Raw genomic sequence first — 24,195 nt, 5'->3', positions numbered from 1 at the left:
TTCTACTTTCTTTATCCTACAGCTATTTGTGGTATAGGTCATACTTTTATGACCTGTAAATAGGAGGTTCAGAATTATTTTCTATCCAATTTAAGGGATTTACTGGCTGCAGGATTATTCTGATATTTATCTCTAATGTGTTTATGTAATAATCATCATCATTCTTGATATTTACAAATTGCTTTCCATTTAGATTGCTAAGCATCACTCATGTATTTCATTCTAATGATACAAAGTATCTTAATAATGTAAATGGTGAATCACTGACTGAAATGTGATTCTTTAGGATATCAGCTTATGCATTAGTACTGTGTACAGGCCTCTTGAATGGAAGCTGTAAACTAGGAAGTGATGGGTGGCCTTATTCCACCCCAGGTGCAGAGAAAAGGACAAAAGAGCAATCTGCATTTATTCTTTAAGTCAATAAACATGTATGGATTGGCTCTACGTTCTAGATACTCTGCAATGCGTTGGGTCTGCAATGGTGAGCCCAACATATATTGTTCCTGTCCTATGGAGTCTAAAAAAAAAGAGGGTTGATATTAATATTTGATTACAAATTTTGATAAATACAATGAAGAAAAAGAACAGGGGGTTTTGAAAGAGAATAAGGGTGGCCTGAGAATCAGTGAAGGCTTCTCTGAGGATGTGACAGTTCAATAAATATATTTTGAGCTGACACATTATTATCCTTCTAGACATAGAAGTCATATTAATTGGTTGCTGTAGATATATGGCCATAAAATGTCCACGCAAAACTGTATTTTTCAGGCCACATATATTGCAACAGTTAAAAAAAAAGAGTATTTATCTGACTTGAGGTCCCTGAATGGACTCTGATTCCAGCAATTTTCCCCCAAATACACCTGAAGGTGCACAGCGTGGGTCTCATGTGTGCTCTTTATTTCACTAAATTATTATGCGGTGTGCATCATTAATGTTTCTCCAAGCGTTTGTAGCTGTGAGGATGTTACTCTTATTCTCATTTCTTGCCTTTGATGCATGATGAAGTCATTCCAGCTGCTGCTACATTTTATTAATGCCTGCCCCGAAGTAGTTGGAGCCCAGTGTTAAGGTCAGTGATGCCTGTACTGAGTTTGCTATCTTCAGAAATTATGGATACAAATGCTGCTTATGGCTTCTGTTCTCAATGTTTAAATGGATATACAACCCACAGAGCAGGAGCTCTGGACCTAGGCTCCACGGGTGGACTTCAGACCTTTTGGGAACCCTTTGATTTGTACACACATTTGGGGGTATGTGGGCAGTTGGTGATGGTGGGGTAAGGAAGGTAAATTATAGCTTTTTATGATTTCAAAGGAAGTTCCTCACCTCAAAGGATTAGGCATCACTTATTGCAACAAGTGGAGGAGAGCTGGAAGTCAAACCATGGTCGGCTCTGTGCTTTCTGTAGAATCGCCCACCTTTCCTTCAATGTTTCTATACTGTCAGTGAACCAGATCTGCTTACCATCTCTTAGGATGAGTTATAGGACGGCCCTTGGTTCTCACGTAAAGAGATTGCAAGTGCACACCAACCACTCCTCCAAACATATAGGCTTGCATCCTAAGGTGAATGCAGCGCAGGCTCAAGCTAAATATGTAGGACATAACAATAAAAACCCTCCATGCGTATCTTAATATTTTTGTTTGCACAACTATACATGTATGTATGTATATGTAAGTACATATTAGTGAAAAAGGGACAATCTGCTAGTTCTTGAAAATGAAAAGGAAGATTTTTCTCATCTTTTTACTTTTACCTATTAGAGAGAATATTTTAAGAAATTTACTTTCTTAATATATATATTTTTTACTTTTTAACTTTGTCATATTTTTTTCTGCTGCAATTATTTCCTCTCAGATGAACTTGACTTTGCTGCATTTTTCCTCTTGATCCTCTTTTTTCCACTTTTCTGCTCATGTTCATTTAGACATCATTTGTCAAATTCATTTCATGTTCTTCCGGCAACGTGGTTACATATTTTGAACCTCTTCACTGAATGGTCGAAGTCCTGCAATTGCATGTGTGTGATTCCCAGGAGAAATGATCTAGATTACTAATTATTTGTTACCTTTAAGCATGTTCAACTATGCTTTTAAAAAACTAAACATTCTTAAAAGCATTTCATACCTTTTCTTTCCCTTAGCCTTCATGATTTGTCATTGAAACAATGAAGAACTGTTAGTTTTTACTTCTAGGGGTTTGAAAAAGCCCCTTGGGAAGAATATGACTCCTCTGGAAGTTTGAAAGTAAGTTTGAAGGTAAAAATGAATGAATCTTCTCTTTTCTTTATGGAAAATTGAAAAGATGCCTCAAGCTGTGCTTACATTTGATTTGGCACCACCCTGAGTGTATTGCATCGACACTAAAGAAGGAATCCTGTTGTGAAATTAGATGAAAAACAGTGGTGAGTGTTTTCACAATTTAAATGTGGTTTCTGCCTGTATATTTAAAAAACACAGTTTGCAGTTTTCCCAGCAATGTAACAGAAGACCACAGACCACCACACCATAGCAACGCGGACATGGAGACTGCCCTGGGGAGGTGGAGACCCCGGGAGCGGCAAAAACACATTTTCCACTAGATCTTGTTATTCCACACAGAATTGGTCATCAAAAAGCTTTTTTTATTTTATTTCAGCATTTTCAGAATTTGGGGTCAGGTTTTTCAGACCTCAGTTCTGAATGCCACCCCCAACCCCCACAAATAACAAAACAAAAAGGTAATGCCCATCTGGGTTGTGAGAGACACCAGGCAGTAAATTCTCCGTTTTTAGACTCATTCCACGCCTATCTCCGACCAAACCAAGGCCACACCCTTCTGTGAACGTCCTCCAGGAATCCCATTTTCTTTGCCCTTTGGATGTTCTTCCTCCACAGCCCCCCCAGGGTCCACGAACTACATTTGTGATGCTGGGGGGACGCATTGTCCATGTATAGGTCCCGACCCGCTTCTAGGCTAGAAGCCACCAGGCTGGAACCTGCGCGTGGGGGACCCGACCGTTGCCATGGCAACGGTGCTGTGTACCCCTTGGCAACGCCGGGACCTAGGAACGCTAGCGCGGAAGTCCCTGCCTCCGCACTGCTGGACGGTGGCTATCGTGGGTCCCAGTGTCGCCATGGCAACGGCGCGCCGCCGGCCGCCGCTGAAGGAGTGAGCGAGGGGGCGGGGAATGCGAGCGCGGAAATCCCCGCCCCCGGCCTGCAGGGCGGCGGAGGCTGTGGCGGCCCGCAAGGATTTGAAACCGTTTGGCGGCGGCGGCGCATCGGAAAGCTTGCATGTAGGGGCGCCAGGTTCTTGTTTTCCCCATTTTCCCTCCCGAGCCCCTGTCCCCGGGTTCGGGGGTGGAATTTTGCCCGGGGTGGCGGCCGCCCCGCCCGTGCGGGCTGGTGCGGGGAGGGGCGTCGCCCCGCAGGCCCCGGGCGGGTTCTCGAGGCCCGAGGGGCGCGCGCTGCGTTCGGGGGGTCTCACTTGCTGCGGGAGGGCCGGGCCGGGCACGGGATGGGAAAGTTCTGCGTCAAGTTTGACCAGCGGTCGCCGTGACGAGGTCCCGGAGCCGGACCGGACGGCTTGCGGCTCCGGAGAGGAAATCCGAGGGAGGGACCCGCGGGGGGAGCGGCCTCGGCCTCGCGGGCCGCCGCTGCCCTCTGTGGCCGGGAAGCGACTGGCGGGCACAGCCCCCTGCACTTGTCACTTTCCTCCCACGACAGGCCCGGCGGCCCGGATTCAGGGCCGAACCGGCGTGCGGGGCCCTTGGTGGGAGCAGGTCGCATCCCAGTCCCCGGGGAAGAGGGCCCTGTCCCAGCACCAGGTGCCGGGGCTGCGGCGTGTTTCCGCGCTGGTCTCCAGCTTTTAAGGGTTGAAGAGAAGAACTTAAGTAAATACGAACAGTTCTTATTCTGGTCCCTGTGCGGCCGTATTTCCTATTTGTCCCGAAGATTGAAAGATGAGTCCAAGTGAAATAGAAAAGGCACGTGAGAGGACAGGCGCCTTTTCCTAATGGTGCAGCGGCGTCTGGGCACTGGGTTCAGGCCCAGCTGGCACTTTCCGTGGGACCCTCGGACCCTTGAGTGTGGGTATATTTTTAACTTAAGGAACTTTGTCAAAATCTACGTTTCTGGCTTTTGGGATTCACCCCTTTATTGTCAATGTTTTCTTGAGGGGAGTTATAAAATTGAAATGTACGTAGATAAAATCACTTTTTTGGGGGGCATACAGTTCTATGAGTTTTTGCACATGCATAAAGTAGGGTCTTGCAGCCTCCTCCACAGACAGTATGCTGACCAATTCCAACACCTAAATACTTGCCCTGTGCCGCCTCTTCGTGTGCCAGGCCTCAGTTTTCCTCCTCTGTGAAATGGCCGCGAGCTAGTGCCTGTCTCCTCGGGCGATGACTGCGACACCTTTGCAAAGCACACAACATGCTCCTGGCACCATCAGGGAACGCTCAGCCCAGGCTCTGGGAACTGTCCACACACCCAGATGTGTAAGCCCGGTAAACACGCACCTGGAAGACGTGGATGCACCGAAATACACATTTCAGGTTTTCTTTAATGACCCACCCTATGTTTGAAATAGGGTTTGATTGAACAAATTTGATTACATGCCACTTGCAGGAATATGTTTATTGTGTCTGGCAAGGGGCAGGGTATACTGAGGTGTACGTACTCTTTGTGTAGCAGTTGTGGCCACTTCCCCGCCCCCCCCCCCCCAAGGGCTTTCAGTATTTGTGACTGGCACAAGCTTTGCTGACTCTTGTGGCAGCCAAGCACCTGGAGAAGGTCTTAGCCCCTTTTGTAGCTGTCCACGTGCAATCAGGTTTTAAAAAAGACAATACCAGTGAGTTAAGTGTAACACATGATCCAAATATAGATTATAGCTATGAGCAGGAGTCACTCGATTTACTTGTTTGTTTTTGAAGTAATTTATGTGACTGGTAGGCACACTCTAAGCCTAAATCAATGATATAGCTTTACTTCTTTTCAATTCTAATAATTTAAATCTGCAATTCTAATAAATAGCAATAAAACGGTTTGATTAGCTGGAACTAAGTAGATATAATTTATTTATAAGATGTAATTTGTGTAGCAAGAATTCCTTGAAGGTTTAAAATTGTAAATTACGTTTTTTGGTTTTGCTCTTTGCATTTCATTATTTTGTTGGGGAATAAAAATGGAATAAGGAGGCCGGGCTGGTGTGGCTCAGTGGTTGAGCATTAATCTATGAACCAGAACAAAAGGTTACGGTTTGATTCCCGGTCAGGGCACATGCCCAGGTTGTGGGCTCCATCCATGGTGTGGGGCGTGCAGGAGGCAGCTGATCAGTGATTCTCTCTCATCATTGATGTTTCTGTCTCTCCCTTCCTCTTCCTTCCTCTCTGAAATCAATAAAATATATATATATATATATATATATATATATATATATATATTTAAATATATTTTATTGATTTTCCACAGAGAGGAAGGGAAAGGGATAGAGAGCTAGAAACATCGATGAGAGAGAAACATCTACCAGCTGCCTCCTGCACACCCCCCACCGGGGATGTGCCCGCAACCAATGTACATGCCCTTGACCGGAATCGAACCTGGGACCTTTCAGTCCACAGACCGACGCTCTATCCACTGAGCCAAACCAGTTTTGGCTATATATATATTTTAAAAAGGGATAAGGAGATACAGATTTTTACCTTTTAACAAATATTACATTGACTCTTTACTCTGGTTTTTAAAAAATGTATATCCAGCCCTGACCGGTTTGGCTCAGTGGATAGAGTGTCAGCCTGACGACTCAAGGGTCCCAGGTTCGATTTCGGTCAAGGGCATGTATCTTGGTTGCGGGCACATCCCCAGTGGGGGTTGGGGTGTAAGAGGCAGCTGATTGATGTTTTTCTCTCATCAATGTTTCTAACTCTCCCTCTCCCTTCCTCTGTGTAAAAAATAAATTATATATATATATTTTTTAAAAAATGTATATCCAGTATTGTATGTTATTATAGCAATTCTGATTGCCTTTCCAATTTTCAAGATTTTATTATTAGTTGGTAATAGTGCTGACTTATAGGTAAGTGGCCAAGTGGTCAGATATAATGAATCTGACAAGGATTTCAGAATTTTAATCTGAGCTTTGGGCTTAATTTCATGGCTTTAGGTGAGTCTTTTAGCTTTGAATTTTAGTTTCCTCTAACGTTAAATATGCGATAAAGGTGTTGTTGGCATTAGAAAGACAAGTTCATGCTTCTGATACAAGTTCATGCTTCTGTTCTCTAAGAGGTAAGTTGAGAGGTGGAGGGAATAGCATTTTGTGGTGTAACCATTTGACAATTACTTTTTCCACGAAGCAGGAGTTTAGATTTTTTAAATTGAGAGTGAGCGCTTTATTTAAGGGGCTTTAAGATGTCTGGTAAAAGCTGCTTTGTGGAGTAGGAGATAGTAAAAGACTCCTGTGGATTGAGGTAAGATTAGAAGCCATCTGACTACAAGGCAGTGTCGTCCTTGTCCCACAAGCCCTCAGTTAGGGGATGAAGGAGGGTGTCAAGGGATCGTAGTCTTGCTGAGTTTAGTAAAAAGAAGATCGAGTGGAGTAAGGAGACAGTTTAAGAGATTAAGAGGCTGTGATGAGATAGAAGGGTCAGCAAGGTGACGGTGATGAGAATGGAGAGTAAGGTGTAGTCAGATGGTGGGAACCTCCTAAGAGGGGACTTTCGGGTTGTGGTTGAAGAGCAGTATGCATCTCAGAAACTTTTCCTTCCTGGGCAAGGTTGGGGGAGAGAGTTTAAGACTCCAGGGAGCACATGCATGTACTTGGCAGAGGACTGGAAACCTTGGTTCATGTCTAGACGGAGGGAAGCCAGGCCAGCCAGTGAAAGCTTCCTTATAGAGACAAGGTAGGGAGAACTTTCTATGAAGAGGCTGTTGACAATAAGATGAGGATACCATGGTCAATACCAGAAGCTGCTTTAGCAGTGGGAAGGCCATCTGTGGAGTAAGAGTGCCTGAGGCAGAACAGAGCTTTATTCTAAATGTGTAAGTTGTAAATTGAATCAGTGAAACTTGGGAGACCTTACGTAATGTAGGGGTAGTCCACATCCCTACCAAGACATTTCATTACATAAAGGAACATACTGAGTGTGGGTATATTTTTAACTTAAGGAACTTTGTCAAAATCTACGTTTCTGGTTTTGGGGATTCACCCCTTTATTGTCAAGTTTTTGTGCTAATTAGGAAGAAATATAAGGACAAATATTTTAAGTTTTTTTGAGGGGAGTTATAAAATTTAAATGTACATAGATAAAATCACTTTTTTGGGGGATACAGTTCTATGAGTTTTTACACATGCATAAAGTAGGGTCTTGCAGCCTCCTCCACAGACAGTATGCTGACCAATTCCAACACCTAAATACTTGCCCTGTGCCGCCTCTTCATGTCCAGGTCTCCCCCACTGCTCAGCCCTGTGGACCACTGATCTGTTTTCTATGCTTAACATTTTTGTCTTTTCTAGAATGTCATGCAGATGGGTTAAAACAGTAGGTAGCCTTTTAGGAATGGCTTCTTTCACTCAGCATAATATGTTCGAAGTTTTTTTTTTATGTTGTCATGTGTATCAGCAGCTCATTTTTTTCTGTTGCTGAGTACGGTTTCATTTTGTGTTTTTGCCATAATTTGTTTATCCATTCCCCAGATGAGGGATCTTTGGGTTGTTCCTAGTGTTTGCTGATTATAGAAGGAAAAAGCTGCTATAAACATTACATTCGGGTTTCTGTGTAAATAGAGATTTTGTTTCACTTGGATAAATACCGAAGAGTGGGATTTCTGAGACATGGTAAATGTATGTTTAACTGTGTAAGCAGCTGCTAACCTGTTTTCCAGAGTGGTTGCACCGTTTGCATTCCTACCAGCAGTGCAGGAGAGTTCCTGTTCATTGTTCTTACCAGCATGTGCTATTGTTTGCATTTGTTATTTTAGCTGTCCTACTAGGAGTGTAGTGATATCTCATTATGGTTTTAATTTGCATTTCCCTAGTAACTAAAAATGTTGAGCATCTTTTCATGTGCTTACTTGTCATCTGTATATCTTCTTTGGTAAAGAGAGTAGTTTTTTTTCCTGATTATTTTTATTGGGTTGTTTGTTTTATAGTTTTGAGAGTTCTTTATATATTCTTAATATAAGTCCTTTGTGAGAATATAATTCACACATCTTTTTTTTGAGTCTGTGGCTTTTCTTTTCAGTCCTTTAACAGAGTCCTTTGCAGAGCAAAAGTTTTTTGTTTTGCCGAAGTCCCATCTATCCATTTTTTCTTACATGGGTAGTGCTTTTTATGTTGTATCTAAGAAATCTTTGCCTTTTTCAGGGTCATGAAAATTGTTTTCTATATTTTCATCTAAGAGTTTTATAATTTTACATTTTACACTTAGGTCTGTGATTTATTTTGAGTTAATTTTTTAATATACTATCAGGTGTAGGTTGAGGTTTGTATATATTTTTGCATATGGATGTACAGCATACTTTATTATAAAAACTATAATTTATTCATGAATTTTACCTTTGTTGAAAGTCAGTTGTCCATATTTGTACTGGTCAATTTCTGGACTCTAGTCTGTTCCAAGGATCCATGTGTCTATCCTTTTACCAATACTACATTGTCTTGACTACTATACCTCTAAAATTGGGTTATGTGAATCCTCCAACTTTGTTTTTCTTTTTCAGAATTCTAGTTTCTTTAATTTCTAAAATTAAGTTTTAGAATCAGCTTGTTATATATACAAAAGAATACTGTTGGGATTTTGTTTGGAATTGCATGAAATCTATAGATCAATTTGGGGACAATTGGTATTTATAATGCTAATGAGTTTTCTTTGACCTCTTTCATCAGTTTGGCAATTTTCAGCATACAGATCCTCAATATTTTCATTTTAAATCTTTTACAGACTGAATTATGGAAATGGAAAGTGAAGAAGAACAATGGGAGAAGCTGGATGCGGAATTTGATCACTTTGTGGTAGATATGAAGCCTTTCGTTCTAAAATTACCCCATAGGCCAGGTAAGATTATGTTTAAAAATTAGATTCTTAAGGTTAATTTTTTTATATTATTTCATCAAACCAATGAACCATCAAAATGGAAATAAAATTGAATTCTTTTAATACCAATTTTTATCTTAAGCTGATATGGGATTGTTTACTTTGAGCTGTTGAAAGGTAAATGGAAATTAGTGATAATGTCCTACTAAACCATGGAAAGGTTGTGATACCCCTTCTTATATGTCATGAGCTTAAAGCACAGGGATCTCTAAAGTTTGCTACAACTGTTTCTTCCTGCATCATTTTTTCTCCCACCATGGGAATGTTTCCTCTTTCAGGAGCCCACAGTCCACCTGCTCTCTGACCCTTTTGTTTATAAAAGTGGAAAAGAATTTATTGGTCTGGTATGCTTTGGCTTGACTGAATAAAATGACATGTGAATGAGTTTTTGTGTTATCTTGTCTTCAGTTTCTGGCCTGTTATCTTTAACTAGAGGCCCAGTGCATGAATTCGTGCACCAGTGGGGTCCCTCGGCCTGGCCTGCAGGATTGGGCCGAAATCAGCTCTCTGACATTCCCCAAGGGATCCCAGATTGTGAGAGGGCTCAGGCCAGGCTGAGGGACCCCACTGGTGCATGATCAGGGCTGGGGAGGAATGTGGGATGTTGGCCAGTCGGGGAGGGACCGTGGGAGGGCTCTAGGGTGTGTCCAGCCCATCTCGCTCAGTCCCGATCAGCTGGATCCCAGCAGCTAGCTAACCTACTGGTTGGAGCATCTGCCCCCTGGTGGTCAGTGCATGTCACAGTGAGTGGTTGAGCGGCCTTAGCATATCATTAGCATATTATGCTTTGATTGGTTGAACGGCTGACCAGTCAACCAGACACATAGCATATTAGGCTTTTATTACATAGGATTATAGAATGAGAGTCTTTGTTTCAAGTCAAAAAATTTTCAAGAAATTTAAGGTATGCGGAGCAATTGGAAGGCAGCTATGCTCACCACTATACCACCAACGCTATGCGGAGCAATTGAAAGGAGTTTGGGTGACCAGGCAGATTCTCTGAGTTATACCGGGCATAAGATTGGCTGTAAAGGTAAATCTAATTGGCAGCTTTTGAGTGGATCATTTAGAATGGGGCCAAGAAACTGGCTTTTACTCTGTCCAAATTTCCTATTTCCCTAAGGTGTCTGAGGGAGCTCTATATTCAAAATGAGGAACCAAGTCAGTATTAAATATTTATTGCAAGGAGCTGCACTGGGAGAAGGGAGAGTAGTGGGTGAGTTATGCATTTTGTGGTCATCCATAGTTCTAGGCCCTGCCACTTTTTTTTAAAATTCTCACCCAAAGATATGTTTTTATTGATTTATTTTTAGGGAGAGAGGAAGGGAGATGAAGAGGAAAAGGAAGAGAGAGAGAGAGAGAGAGAGAGAGAGAGAAATATCGATCACTTGTTCCCCCCCCCCCCCCCCCATGCACCCTGACCGTGGATTGAACCCACAAGAGCCACCAGGGCCAGGCCTGCGATTTTTCCTAGTCCATGATGTCTTGGCATGGGCTTCCCTCCAAGCTTCTTCCTCTCTCCGATTGCCCTTTAGACCATAACCTCTCCTTTCTTCCTCTGCTATTCTTCAAAATGGTTATTTCATATCTCACAGCTCATTCATGATTTTTTGAGTTAGTATTTAATGATGTTTCTATACTGTTACTCATCTTTTGATATTCAGTACCTTTTTTTCTTTTTTGTCTTAGATCTACTGATTAGGAATTTTTTTAAATTAAAATCTCCCATTATAAATGTATTTCAAATCAAACTATTGTCATATTTATCTTCTTTTAAAAATGGATTTTAGGTTCAAGAATTGATTGGATTGTAATCTTTGGTTCATGATGTATTGTCAGTATTGGTATATCCCTTGCCTTCTTTTATTTAGTTAATTCTTAATGAGTGCTTGGAAATCACATACCAATCAAGAATCTAAATAACTTACATCTTCTTGTAGCTAAAATCTACTTTGGAAAATGTTTTTTCCCAATATTTTAAGTAGAGGAATGAACTCTTTTGTATTAATCAAGTTGTACTGAATTCTAGCCGTTCCAAAATTATATAGATTTCAGTTTGCTGCTGGGCATATAGAAAATATATAGTTTGAAAAGTGATTGCTTAAGTTTATCAGTTTCACTTTTGCATTTTTTTGGCATAAAGTATGCCCAATATCTCATGAAGTTTGCTTTGTGATTACATAATTTCAAAGCTAAAAATACAAAAGTTCTTTAGAGGCTAGCTCTCATACCTGTAGTGATAAATCTGGTATGAGCAAAGTAGTAAATCCGGCCCCAGCGATTTTTGTAGGTAAAACAATAAATGAATATGACCTTTAGAAACTAAGAGATTAAAGCAGGCTTATGATTTGTGTTAGGTATATAATCCTCAAATTGAGTTAGACTGATAAAAGATTAGTGTCAAAATAGTTTTCATGAGACCTAAAAACGTTTCTGTGTCATGGTAATATAAGATAGTCAATAGGTCATTATATGTGGATTAAACTGTGCTATATTTTTAAGGCAGTTCCTAAAAGGATAATTATTTTACAAAATTACATGTAAATAGCCTTCAATTATTTCTAGAGAGGTTAAAAGAAAACCGTAAATAAATCAACTATAAATCCCTAAAAATTATCAGCTTTAATAAATAAAACATTTGAGATTTAATTTTAGATTAAGTTTAAAATGCTTAAATAAATAAGACTGCATTTTATCTCTCTCTTGGTTTGTATAATGAGAATTATAGAAAGAATTTTCAAAACACAACTACAATTATTTTAGAGATGTTTTTACAGCAAACTTTTAATCTCACTGCTTTATTTGTAAATAGCGAGTAATCCAGAGATTTTATTTTTGAGAAAATATTTTTTTTGCTTATGTCTTGCCTGATTACTAATGAACTGGTAAACTCCCAAGAGTTTGGCAAATTGTAGCCTCTGGAGCAGATCCAGCCTGCTTCCTTTTTGGTAAAGTTTTATGCGAAAACAGCCATGCCTGTTTGGTTACATGTGGTGTGTGGCTGATTTCATGCTCCAATGGCAGAGGGGAGCAGCTGTGCTGGAGGTCACAGGCCTGCAGAGCCTCGCTGTTTACTGTGTGTCCCTTTACAGTGAGTTTGCCGACCCCTGCTCTAGGCAAGAGCAGATTTAGACAGGTCTTTCATTTAGTGTTTGTTTACTGACAAATCAAGTCTCTAATAGTGCCTATGTATTTCTAGAACGGCAGAGGTGTGCACTTTGGATTAGAAAGCTGTGTGAACCTTCAGGAACAGGTGCAGGAGTAATGGGCAGGAAGAATCGGAACCTGTATGCAAAACTGTTACTGCATATGCTGAAGCGAGGAGTGATTGAAGGCCCTTTTATACACCGACCTGAACCTGGGACACTAAAAACTTTACCTTCATACATGGTAGGTGTCCTTGACCAAAAGGTGAATTAGTTTAGTTTCTTAAAAACTGCCAATTTAGACCAGCCGGCATGGCTCAGTGGTGGAGCTTTGACCTATGAACCGAGAGGTAGCAGTTCAATTTCCCGTCAGGGCACATGACTGGGTTGTGGGCTTGGTCCCCAGTGTGGGAGGTGTAGGAAGCAGCCAATCAATGATTCTCTCTCATCATTGATGTTTCTATCTTTCTCTCCCTCTCCCTTCCTCTCTGAAATCAATAAAAATATATTTTTAAAAAACTCTGCCAATTTATCATACCCTTTGGGAATGGTCATATTAGTAAGTAACAAGTTCTAGGTGATATGTTAGTTAAAACTAATTTTTTTTTTCTTTCTGATTCAAGTTTTTCTACATTGAATAGAAATCAGAAATTGGCCTATAAGCAGCCTATACTTACTGATTTAGTCATTCTATAATATTCTACAATATTTCTAAAAATTTTAAAGTGTGGTTTTAAACTTGAGCCTTACTTTTCCACTGTTTATAATAATAATATTTTATGTATGTCAGTAAATTTTAGTTATTAAACTCTTTCATGTTTAAAAATTTATGAGAGGTCAGATTGAGTGACTTCTAAAGTTCCTTTCTACTCTAATAAAGTGAAAACAGTAAGTTGGAGTTTAGAAGTGATTTCCTGCACTTCATTTAATTTCATTATCAGAATCAGGTTTGTGAAAAGGCAGTTACAATTATACTTGGTTGATGAATTGTCACTGTCTTGGTTTGTATGGTGTTTGAATACTTGAGAAATCTGGCTGGAGTTCTAGAGATTGGTAGTTGCTGTTAGGATATTTTAAGATTTTTTAAAATGATATTTTAAGATTTTGAAATTTTATTTTAACAGTTAATTTACACCAAAAATTCACTCAAAAGGCATGTTGCACAATTAGATCATAATATGTTATCCATGGGAGAATGCCAAAAGTTTTAATGCTATTCCCAATCACATGAGAGACGTACATTTTGTTTAAAATCATTAGACTTTGGGACATAGTTACTTGACTTAATATTTGATTAAACATTGAAGTGACTATCTCATTTAAAAAGAAATTGCTATGCATGTCTGATTGAGGATAGAGGGTCATGTTTCACCCCTCCTTAGAGAGCAGCCCCCCTAGAGGACCGTTGTGTAGGATTGGGAGAATTGTTGCAGAAGTATCCAGTTAATGCAGAAGTTTCTTCAGAAATGTGTCATGAAGACTGGCTCACTTAAAGAGAAATGAATGAGCTAATATTCTTCTTAATGACTGAATGTAGAATATTTTCTGGAACAAATTCAGATGTTAAGATCTGAATATATAGTATTATGTTTTCCCATTCACACTCAATTTCATAAAATCATAGGAAAGTGCCTTATTTTACAAAGAATGATGAGAAGGCCTAGAGACTGCCTTGGGTTTTCCAGCGCATTTATGGCATGGCCAGAACTAAATCCCAGGTCTTCAACTCTGTTGTTCTCATCTTATGAAGGGATTCCTGATTTTTACTTACTGTGGTTTCTGAGCCCACTGATTTCTTTGGTGGGCTGCAGAGAAGTTAATGATCACAGAAAGAAATAAGAGAGCACATGAATTAAAAAAAAATGTTTCATTTATGTTTACATAAAGCTAATATTCCTTTTGTAATACAATAATTATTATCAGATTTATCTGTTATGTATTGTTATCAATTCACCAGATTTCTTATACAGCAGAGCACAACTAAAATATGTTATCAATTTTATGTATATTAATTATTTAATATTAAATTACTTAATATTTAATAATTAATGTGCATTGAATGATGCATTTTTATATATTTTTGGTAGTTGAATACTTGAAATCTTAACTAATTATTTCATTATAGTACATTTTGAAAGAATAATTTTTCTAATTTTTAAAAATCAGTCCATCTATTTTGATGAACCAAATCCAGCACAAGCCAAAGGTTCAAGCCCAGAAGGATTACCAGACTGGGTAGTGGGTGAGCTGGGGACGAGCGAACACAAATTAAATGAATCATGGAAGCTTTCTTCTGGAGACAGTTATTCTTTGGTGCAGTCGCCAACCGATGGCCACAGGTATGCTATGAAAATGGGATTTCGAATGTGTTTCATCATTTAGCCTGTGTTCAGTACTGGTTCATACATTTCATTTTTCCTTGTGGGTGTTTTTTTTTTTTTATGAAAAGTAGTTGGTTTACTTTATATTTTTTTTTAAAGTTGAGGTCTTTGAAGGGATATTGGGAAGGTAAAATGACAGTTTTGCTTTTTCACTTATTCTATATTCAAAAATTATGTTATAGTTCTAGCCATGTTTTTTTTTTTTTGTATCTGTTATAAATACCAGTATATATGAACACATTACATATATACACACACATATGTAATGTGTGTGTGTGTGTGTGCATGTGTGTGTGTATGTGTGTATAAAGAGCCAGGGTACTAACATCCAAAACGACCAAAGGTTTGACCGAACGCCAGCCTGCGCACACAGCAGGCGAGCAGGCTGAACTGCTGACCTCTTGGAGAGAGAGAGAGAGACGGGGCTGATCATCATCATCATCAACAGCTGCTGGCGAGGCCCGATCACCCTGCTTCTCTCTCTGGGCCTCACCAGCAGCCAAGCCTCTCTCTCTCCCAGAGGTTAGCAGTTCAGCCTGCTCACCAGCAGCCTGAGGTGGCTGCTGATCAGCCCCGCCTCTATGATCAGGCCTGGAGATAGGCCCTGAGATGCTGACTGGCATAGAAACCGACCAATCAGAACCCAATCTGGGTTAACTGCAAAGGCAGAACCTAAGGTGGGGGCTGAGGAGGGGTTTTAAGGGCAACAGCTGTTTGGTGTAAGGTGTAAGACAGTGATTCAATTTTTTAATGACCAGTTTGGCAGTATAGTGTATATGGCTAGCTATCAGTCCAGATATAGGGATTATGTGTTTTTGTCTGCCAAGAGCTTCTCCTCCTGCTGAAAAAGGCTCCCCCCCACCCCATTTAAGCAATCCTATCCTATATAATCTATCTATACTAGTAAAAGGGTAATATGCTAATTAGACTGGGTCGACCGACCATCTTCCAGACGTCCGACTTCCTTCTGGACAAAGCCATGGTGGTAGGGGCCGAGGCAGAGGCAGTTAGGGGCAATCAGGCCAGCAGGGGAGGGCAGTTGGGGCGAGATCAGGCCAGCAGGGGAGGGCAGTTGGAGGCAAGATCAGGCCCAGCAGGGGAGGGCAGTTGGGGGCGAGATCAGGCCGGCAGGGGAGGGCAGTTGGGGGCGAGATCAGGCCGGCAGGGGAGGGCAGTTGGGGGCGAGATCAGGCCAGCAGGGGAGGGCAGTTAGGGGTGATCAGGCAGGCAGAGGCAGTTGGGGAGATCAGGCAGGCAGGCAGAGAGGTTAGGGGTGATCAGGCAGGCAGGCAGGCAGAGGGGTAGGGGCAATCAGGCAGGCAGGCGAGTGGTTAGCCAGTCGTCTCGGATTGCGAGAGGGATGTCTGACTGTTGGTTTAGGGATCGGGCCTAAACCAGCAGTCGGACATCCCCTGAGGGGTCCCAGATTGGAGAGGGTGCGGGCCAGGCTGAGGAACCCCCCTCCATGCACGAATTTTGTGCACCGTGCCTCTAATATATATACCGTCTTTTCCGGCGTATAAGACAACTTTTTAACCCAGGAAAATCTTCTCAAAAGTTGGGGGTTGTCTTATACACCAGGTGTCACCTTATAGGGTGGGTATATCCCAAACTCTATATTTTAACTGGAAAAGTCGGGGGTCATCTTATACACCGGGTGTCATCTTATAGGGCGGGAATATCCCAAACTCTATATTTTAACTGGAAAAGTTGGGGGTTGTCTTATACGCCCAGTCATCTTATACACCAGAAAATACGGTGTGTATATATATATGTGTGTGTGTGTGTGTTTATATATATATACACACACATATATATATATCTCCTATCTAATAAGAGTAATATGCAAATTGACCATCACTCCAAGACACAAGATGGCTGACCCCATGTGGTCAAAGATGGCTGCCCCCATGTGGACACAAGATGGCCGCCACAAGATGGCCTGCAGGGGAGGGCAGGTGTGGGCAGTTAGGGGTGACCAGGCTAGCAGAGGAGGGCAGTTGGGGGAGACCAGGCCAGCAAGGGAGGGCAGTTGGGGGGGGACCCAGGCCTCCAGGGGAGGGCAGTTGGGGGGGGACCCAGGCCTCCAGGGGAGGGCAGTTGGGGGGGGACCAGGCCTGCAGGATAGGGCAGTTGGGGGGGGACCAGGCCTACAGGGGAGGGCAGTTGGGGGGGACCAGGCTTGCAGGGGAGGGCAGTTGGGGGGGACCAGGCTTGCAGGGGAGGGCAGTTGGGGGGGACCAGGCCTGCAGGGGAGGGCAGTTGGGGGGGACCAGGCCTGCAGGGGAGGGCAGTTGGGCGGGACAAGGCCTACAGGGGAGGGCAGTTGGGGGGGACCAGGACTGCAGGGGAGGGGAGTTGGGGGGGCCAGGCCTGCAGGGGAGAGCAGTTGGGGGGGGGGGGAACCAGGCCTGCAGGTTAGGTCAGTTGGGGGAGACCAGGCCTGCAGGGGGGGGGGCAGTTGTGGGCAATCAGGCCAGCAGGGGGGCAGTTAGGGGTGACTGGGCCAGCAGAGGAGGGAAGTTAGGGGAGACCAGGCCAGCAGGGGAGGGCAGTTGGGGGAGCAGGCCTGCAGGGGAGGGCAGTTGGGGTAGGGACCCAGGCCTGCAGGGGCAGGCAGTTGGGGGAGACCAAGCCTGCAGGGGAGGGCAGTTGGGGGGGCAGGCCTGCAGGGAAGGGCAGTTAGGGGTGACCAGGCCTGCAGGTGAGAACAGTTAGGGGTGACCAGACTGGCAAGGGAGGGCAGTTAGGGGTACCAGGCCGACAGGGGAGGGCAGTTAGGGGCAATCGGGCCGGCTGGGGATTAGGCATTGATCAGGCTGGCAGGGGAGTGGTCAGGGGGTGATCAGGCTGGCAGGCAGAAGCGGTTAGGGGCAATCAGGCAGAGGCAGGCAAGCAGTTAGGAGCCAGCAGTCTTGGATTGTGAGAGGGATGTCCAACTGCCCATTTAGGCCTGATCCCGGTGGGACATCCCTTTTGGGATCCCAGATTGGAGAGGGTGCAGGCTGGGCTGAGGTACACCCCCCGCCCCATGCACGAATTTCGTGCACCAGGCCTCTAGTTGCTTGGAAAGTGGTTCCTGAAAATCTTTAACACAATTCTCTGTTTCCTTTATGACAAGCACGAATTAAGAACATATCAATGACTGCCCTGACCGGTTTGGCTCAGTGGATAGAGCGTCGGCCTTCGGACTCAAGGGTCCCAGGTTCGATTCCGGTCAAGGGCATGTACCTTGGTTGCAGGCACATACCCAGTGGGGAGTGTGCAGGAGGCAGCTGATCGATGTTTCTCTCTCATCGATGTTTCTAACTCTCTATCAATCTCCCTTCCACTCTGTAAAAAATCAATAAAATATATTTAAAAAGAAAAAAGAAAAAAAAGAACATATCAATGACTATAACAAACTGTAACATCTTAAAGCTTATACTTGAATTTCTTTCCTTTTTACCCATCAAACAGTATTTGTTTTGATTTAATAAAATAATGAATATAAATGTAAAACTCATTAAACTGTGCTTTTTCACTAGAATACTAAGCTTAAGTAGGATTTTTAGTATAAACCAAACTAAGTTTTTGAAATACACATAAAGGTTATTGTAGTATAACTTTTGGCCTCTAGGAGGGATAGACTTAAATTGGACATTTATCAAACATTGAGTTTTACCTTTGGTGTTGTTCCCTCAAATATTAAAATATTGGACAGTGTCAGTTGACATGTACCATACTTTAAACTTCTCTTGGTGATTTTAATTTTGGGAAATTTGATTTGGTTAACAATATATTCTTTCTTTTCTATACGTTTTGGTTTGTTACTTACTCAGATATAAAATGTTAGTAATTTGAAATGTCTTCATAGTTGGTGTAGTTTAATTATGTTTTTCAGATGTCAGGAGTTATGGGGGGAGAAGAACAGATGAACACAAATCAAGTGCTGTAGTCCAAAGGAACTTTTTTTTTTATTGGAAAGAGTAAACAAATTAAAATGAAGAGGCATAAAAGGGAGAAGGGATATAATTACACACATGTTCAGAAGAGTAAAAAGAAATGAATAGATGAGTCCATAAGAGGTGCTATAAAGTACTTATTTTTGTATTCATCGGAGATTTAAAAATAGAAGAGGTGTAATTGTGGAGTTTTTGTTAACCTTTTAAGCAGGTAAGTGGTGGGGTCAAGAGACTTATGTGCATACAAAGAAAAATACAGTTCTTGGTTTGGCTGTGAAATGCATCAGGTGTTTGCCAAAAGGTTTGTTGAGTGTCTGACTAAGTGCTGGGTTCCTTTCTGGGTGAAATGAATATCGAGTTTACAGTGTAAAAGTGAACTAAAGGAGTTCCCTATGTCTTTGAGTTAGACCAGAGGTTGAAAATTGGTGATCATTCTGAACTGAATGAATCATGTGCATAGGTTTGTTTTGTTTGACTTACATAATGTTTTTAAAGCTTTTTTAGAAGTTGTCAAAATGAACAATTAGAGAAATTTGTACAAAAAACCTACATTTCTGGGTCACTTTAGAAAGTGGAGACCCAGCAATCTTTTCATAGGTTGGAGCTAAGTAACACTTGCTCACTCCCCTAATGCAGCATGCCTTCACTGTTTCCTGCTAATTCCTGACACTGAGGTTGAGGTCATTGCATCTGTTATTGAGCTTTGACTTTTTCTTTTTTAAGTATTTTACTTTTTGTTAATCTTCACCTGAGGATATTTTTCCATTGATTTTTAGAGAGAGTGAAAGGGAGAGGGAGGGACACACAGAGAGAAACATCCATGTGAGAGAGACACATCAATTGGTTGCCTCCTGCATGCGACCCGACCAGGGCTGGGATGGAGAGTGCAACTGAGGTATGTGCCCTTGACTGGAATCAAACCCGGAACCCTTCATTCTGTGGGCCGATGCTCTATCCACTGAGTCATATTGGCTAGGGCGAGCTTTTTATTTTTTCAAGTAGGGTTAAGAGGAAGTATTTGTTTTTTCTTTTTTTTTCCTGCAAAAAGCTTTATTGTTCCATTTGGTCCAATGCCTGGGTGAGAGCTTCAGGATGGTTAAAAGAATGGCTAGTAGTTTCGGGGAGAGGCTCAGGTAAAAGCCAGACACCAGGGGGATGCAGAGGGGCCCCTCAAAGGCTTCGGGCTCCAAAGGCTCCTAGTCGTGCTTGAGGGTGAGCCTTTGGAAGAGATACTCGCCCAGCTCAGCCTGGGGGCTGGCAGACTGCAAGGTGTCGCCCATCTTCTTGATGAGTTCCACCTCCTCACCCCGGAAGTGGTTCTGCAGGAAGTCACTGAGCTGAGGGTCTGCGCGGGTAGAACACAGGGCCTGCAGCTCCAGAAGGGCCTGGGTCAGGCTCCTCTCCAAGGCCAGGGCGGCTTCCATGGTGTCCTGAGTTTTGCCCACTCATCTTGGGAGGCGTCAGCACGTCCTGGAAGAGAATGTGGCCACCGCGCTGGGTTTGCAACTTTAAAGTGCTCACTGCCCTTACGCTTCTTCTCTGCCAACTTGCAGAAGAAGTGGCCCACTCCCTTGAGAGCCACATCTTTCCAGTCGAAATAGAAGCCGAGAGAGGTAGGTGTGGGAGGCTCCAGATGCAGGTTGGCCAGGTGGTTGACTGCAGACTCCACCTCGGTGGGTGGAATAATTCTGACGATTTTGGGAGCTCATGGTTTTTTCGGCAATAAGGTAGAAAAAAAAACCAAACTGGTGTGTTGGCTGGTCCCGGAGGTGGTTCTGAAGGTGGTGACTGGATAAGACGTAGGAGAGTGGCTGGAGGCTGCAAGTCCTGGGTCTGTTCCGTCCAAACACTGTTGAAGCAAGAGACAGATCCGGGAGTGCTGAAGGCACTGCCTCCATTTATATTCTATCAAAAGCAGAAAGAAGAAAGGTAAATGAAGAGGGATCACATGATTTAAGAAGAGGAGAGGAATGGGGGGAATGGAAGATATCTCTAGTACTATCAACAATAAAAAATATATTTTAAAAAAATGAAGAGGAGAGAGACTGTATCTTTGTAGAAGTGTAGTATAATCACCCATGTGTTTACCTGTTTGGTCTTAGAAACATTTGGTCTAGAACTCTGGTTGAGATGGATAGGGAAGAGAGATACATGCATGGGTAATTTCAGTGCAGAGGTTCTCGGTCATTGTGGAAGTGTTTGTGAAGACTGAGGTATGTATAAGGATAGGGTTCAGGGTCGGAAATAGAGCAGAGCTCCAGTTTCTTCCTCATAATAGAGGATAGAGTTTGAGAAAACAGTGAGAATATTCTTCTGGAAAATGAAACCATAGTAAAAATCTCCACAAGTTTAACAAAGAACTTATTTCTCTTTGTTGCTCAGCTATAATAAAATGGCATATTAATGCAAATTACTTGAGTATGAGGCTTTAGTTATCAGTTACATAAAGTAATTAATGGGACAAGCAGGCAATCCTTTGGTCTTAGTCATTGTTCAGATCTCCTAACTTCAAAAAAGCCTTCCCTGACTTCCCAGGTCTGTTTAGGTGACTCTTACTTACGCCAAAGTACTCTGTGTTCTTTGTTGCATTTATTGCATGTACAGAGGTTCCATTTCTGTTCTTTTGCTAGATTGTAAATTTCATTAGGGAAGAACTGTGGTTTTCCTGTTTGCACTATATTTCCAGTTAGGTAGTCCATAGAGTTTGTATTTGGTGAGTGCATGTATGCTTGAAGGTTGGGTTATGTTAGGCACTGCCACATAATCTTAATTTAATCTGTACAAAACCCCTCTGAGATAGGTATATTGTGGCAGAGAGAATGGCACACAGAGATTTAGAAAAGACTTAGACAAAGTCGAGGGAAAGATCAAATTCAGAAGAAATTAAGAGAAGTACAGGTGTAGGCTATGGAGATGCCCTTCCCACACGGTGAGGAATGTAGAGACAATGCAGGAGCCGGAAAAGGCACACTTAAATTCCTTTTCTGCTCAAGTGCCAGGATATCACTAAGACCCACGGCCAATTAAGGCTGCAAGACAACACCACACACTGTATCTTTTCTCATATGTTTCTCAATTAATGTAATTTGCTTTACTGTAAAATGTTAATTTAATGAACAGATCTTTGACATTTTATTTGCATGAAGGCATTTAGAAACTACAACTAACGTTTAGTGTAGCTAAAGGCAATACAACTGATTTCAAGGCCAAATACATAATGTGTGAGTTGGATCAGAAGTGGTGTGAAGTGGAATGATGGTCTTCCCAGTTCTTTTCTCCAGTTGCTCCTGCACCCTGAGTGGTCATACTGGGCTAATGAGAGAGTGTCTGCTAGTGGGGACCTAACACATCTGATCAGTTCTGCAAGAAATTGTTTTCCAAAAGTTTAAGAGGCTTATAATATTTGACACATGTATATTTTTATAGTGAATAATTTATTGTTACTTAGAACTGAAGTTTAAGGCTGCCTCATAAATTTTACAACCACTTCAACTTGTCCTTTGAAAAACCTCTTTAATCTTAAAAGATTTTCCCCCTTAGTGTTTCTTTTTTGATCACTTTATAAAATCCTGCTTTACTTAGACCTTTTTGTATGTGAAGTATTTCTAATGGCATTTTAGATTATGCTGTTTGTGTCCTAGCCTTTTTATATTATTAAAGATGCAGAGTCCTTTTGAAGCCTCTTTGTTAGGGCTCCCTATTCAGTGGAGATGGCACCTCTCCTTTACCTTTATTCCTCCTGTGGGATGGTGTATAGCCTGGTTCTAAACAGCTTAGAAGTGTTATGAGGTTATATTCCATCAGGCTTATTATCTGCTTTCTTTTTCCACCAGATATACATTACCTGCTGGTAAACTTAGCATTGCACATCAAATAGCTTCAGCACTTGGCTATGTCCGTCCTAGTTTTATTCTTTGCTTCCTTTCCTTTCTCATAGTTTTGGTTTATTAGTCATGTTTTCTTTTAGAAAAATCACTTTCCAAATTGCATGGCTATTTTATGAGATCTCTGGTTGTATTCTATATCAAAGATCTGCTTATTTTCTTCACAATGAAATATTTTAGTTATATTTGAGTTTAGAGCATGGTTTTCCAAAATGTACAATGTTACTGTGAGACCATAGACGTAGATCTCATCCTGTACAGCTTGGTTAATCTCATTTAGTTCTACAACCATGAGCTATATCCGTATATTTTGCTTCCTGGTCATCCTCCAAATGCCTGCCATTGAGATCTGGTAAAGACCTTAATTGTCTTTGTAGCAGGAAGACTTCCAGGTGCCCCATGATTCCCCCTCTGTGTGTTCACAGCCTTGTATACCCTCCCTCCCGAGTGTGGGCAGGGCCTGTGACTGGCTTCCAGTAGAATATGGCAACGATGAGGGGATGGCACTTCCATGATTACATTACGATGTATCAGACTGTCTGGCTAGCAGACTTGCTGTGGCGTCGCACTGTCTTTTCCTGGCTGTCTTTGAAGAAGTGAGCTGCCATGAATTCTTTGGCCGTAAGAGAACTGAAGGCTGCTGACCCCCATGCGAGCGGGAAAGTGGATCCTCCCCTAGTCCGGCCTCCAGATGAGAACCCAGCTCTGGTCAAATCCTGATTGCAGAGGCCCTAAGCAGAGGACCCAGCTTGGCTGTGCCTGCACTTCTGGCCACAGAAACTCTGGGAAAATGTGTGATTGTTTAAAGCTGTTCAGTTTGTGGCAATCTGCTATGTAGCAGGAGATGACTGGTAGAGTTTTTATGCTCATTTTAGAAAAGTATGCAGTCTATATGCAATACTTGCTTGTCCTCAGTGTGGAAATGTGTGAAGTAGAAAGTCCTCTCCATGTCCTCCTTAGTCCACTGTCCTCACAAGAGGTAATAGTGATCAACAATTTGGTATGTATCACTTTAGAGTAGACGCATACCCACACCCCATATATGCCATTAGAGAATTACACATTGACTTATATGTTCTGTTCTGAGACTTGTTCTTTCATCACTTACCTTTTGTCTTAAACCTGTGACATGTAGTCTGTCCTCTTTTTTAAATTACAGATAATAGCCCATAGTGTGGATTTTCTGTAATTTAACCTGTGTCTGCTGCTTTCAATTCTTTATTGTTATAAAGAAATCTTTATAGAATGTTAACATCCTATTACATACACCATTATGCCTCTGCATGTGTTTTGGGCCACTATTGATTCACAGAAAAGGATTGCTATTTCAATAGCTAGACACATTAACAAATTTAGTGGGATCATTAGTAGGCTCAACATCTTGTGCATTGGTAACAGAAATCCATATGGGCTAGTATGGGTGGATCTCTAAGATATATAAAGTTCAAAAGAAGTACATGAAAGTATAGGAAGCTTCCATTTGTGTGTGTATCTGTATTTTAAAGAGCATATGTGGATACATGTGTGTACATGTGCATGGAATATTTCTGGGTGTATTATACAAAACTGTTTTACCTTTACAGAATGGGATTATCCTGGGAGGAAAGTTACAAACATTTTTTGTACATGTGTCTATGTCAGTTTTAATAATCACACACTTATTTTTTTTATTGCTACAGTCAATGTGCCCTCCAAAATGCCATCTTGTTAGTATACACATTGCTAACATTAGTGATGCACATTAATAAATTTGCTATA

At 41.9% G+C, this 24,195-nt stretch overlaps 1 protein-coding gene across 3 annotated transcripts in view; it reads left to right on the top strand.

Annotated features, from left to right (window-relative positions):
• The first annotated feature begins 3,178 nt into the window (after positions 1-3,178).
• The window catches only part of CEP112 (centrosomal protein 112), a 310,297-nt gene continuing 289,280 nt past the window's right edge, over positions 3,179-24,195 (top strand). The window contains exons 1-4 of one of the 3 annotated variants that reach the window (XM_079798269.1): positions 3,179-3,283; positions 8,930-9,043; positions 12,282-12,472; positions 14,395-14,567. In XM_079798269.1, coding sequence (XP_079654395.1) covers positions 8,938-9,043; positions 12,282-12,472; positions 14,395-14,567 — 470 coding nt within the window. In that variant the 5' untranslated portion in view covers positions 3,179-3,283; positions 8,930-8,937. Of the gene's footprint in view, positions 3,284-8,929; positions 9,044-12,264; positions 12,473-14,394; positions 14,568-24,195 lie in introns of those variants that run through there. The other 2 variants (XM_079798270.1, XM_079798271.1) reach the window with 2 other exon arrangements.

The sequence above is a fragment of the Cnephaeus nilssonii genome, assembly GCF_951640355.1.
Source record: "Cnephaeus nilssonii genome assembly, chromosome: 19".
NCBI classification, from domain to species: domain Eukaryota; kingdom Metazoa; phylum Chordata; class Mammalia; order Chiroptera; family Vespertilionidae; genus Cnephaeus; species Cnephaeus nilssonii.
The sequence above is the reverse complement of the archived record's forward strand: the minus strand, read 5'-3'. Positions and strand labels throughout refer to the sequence as shown.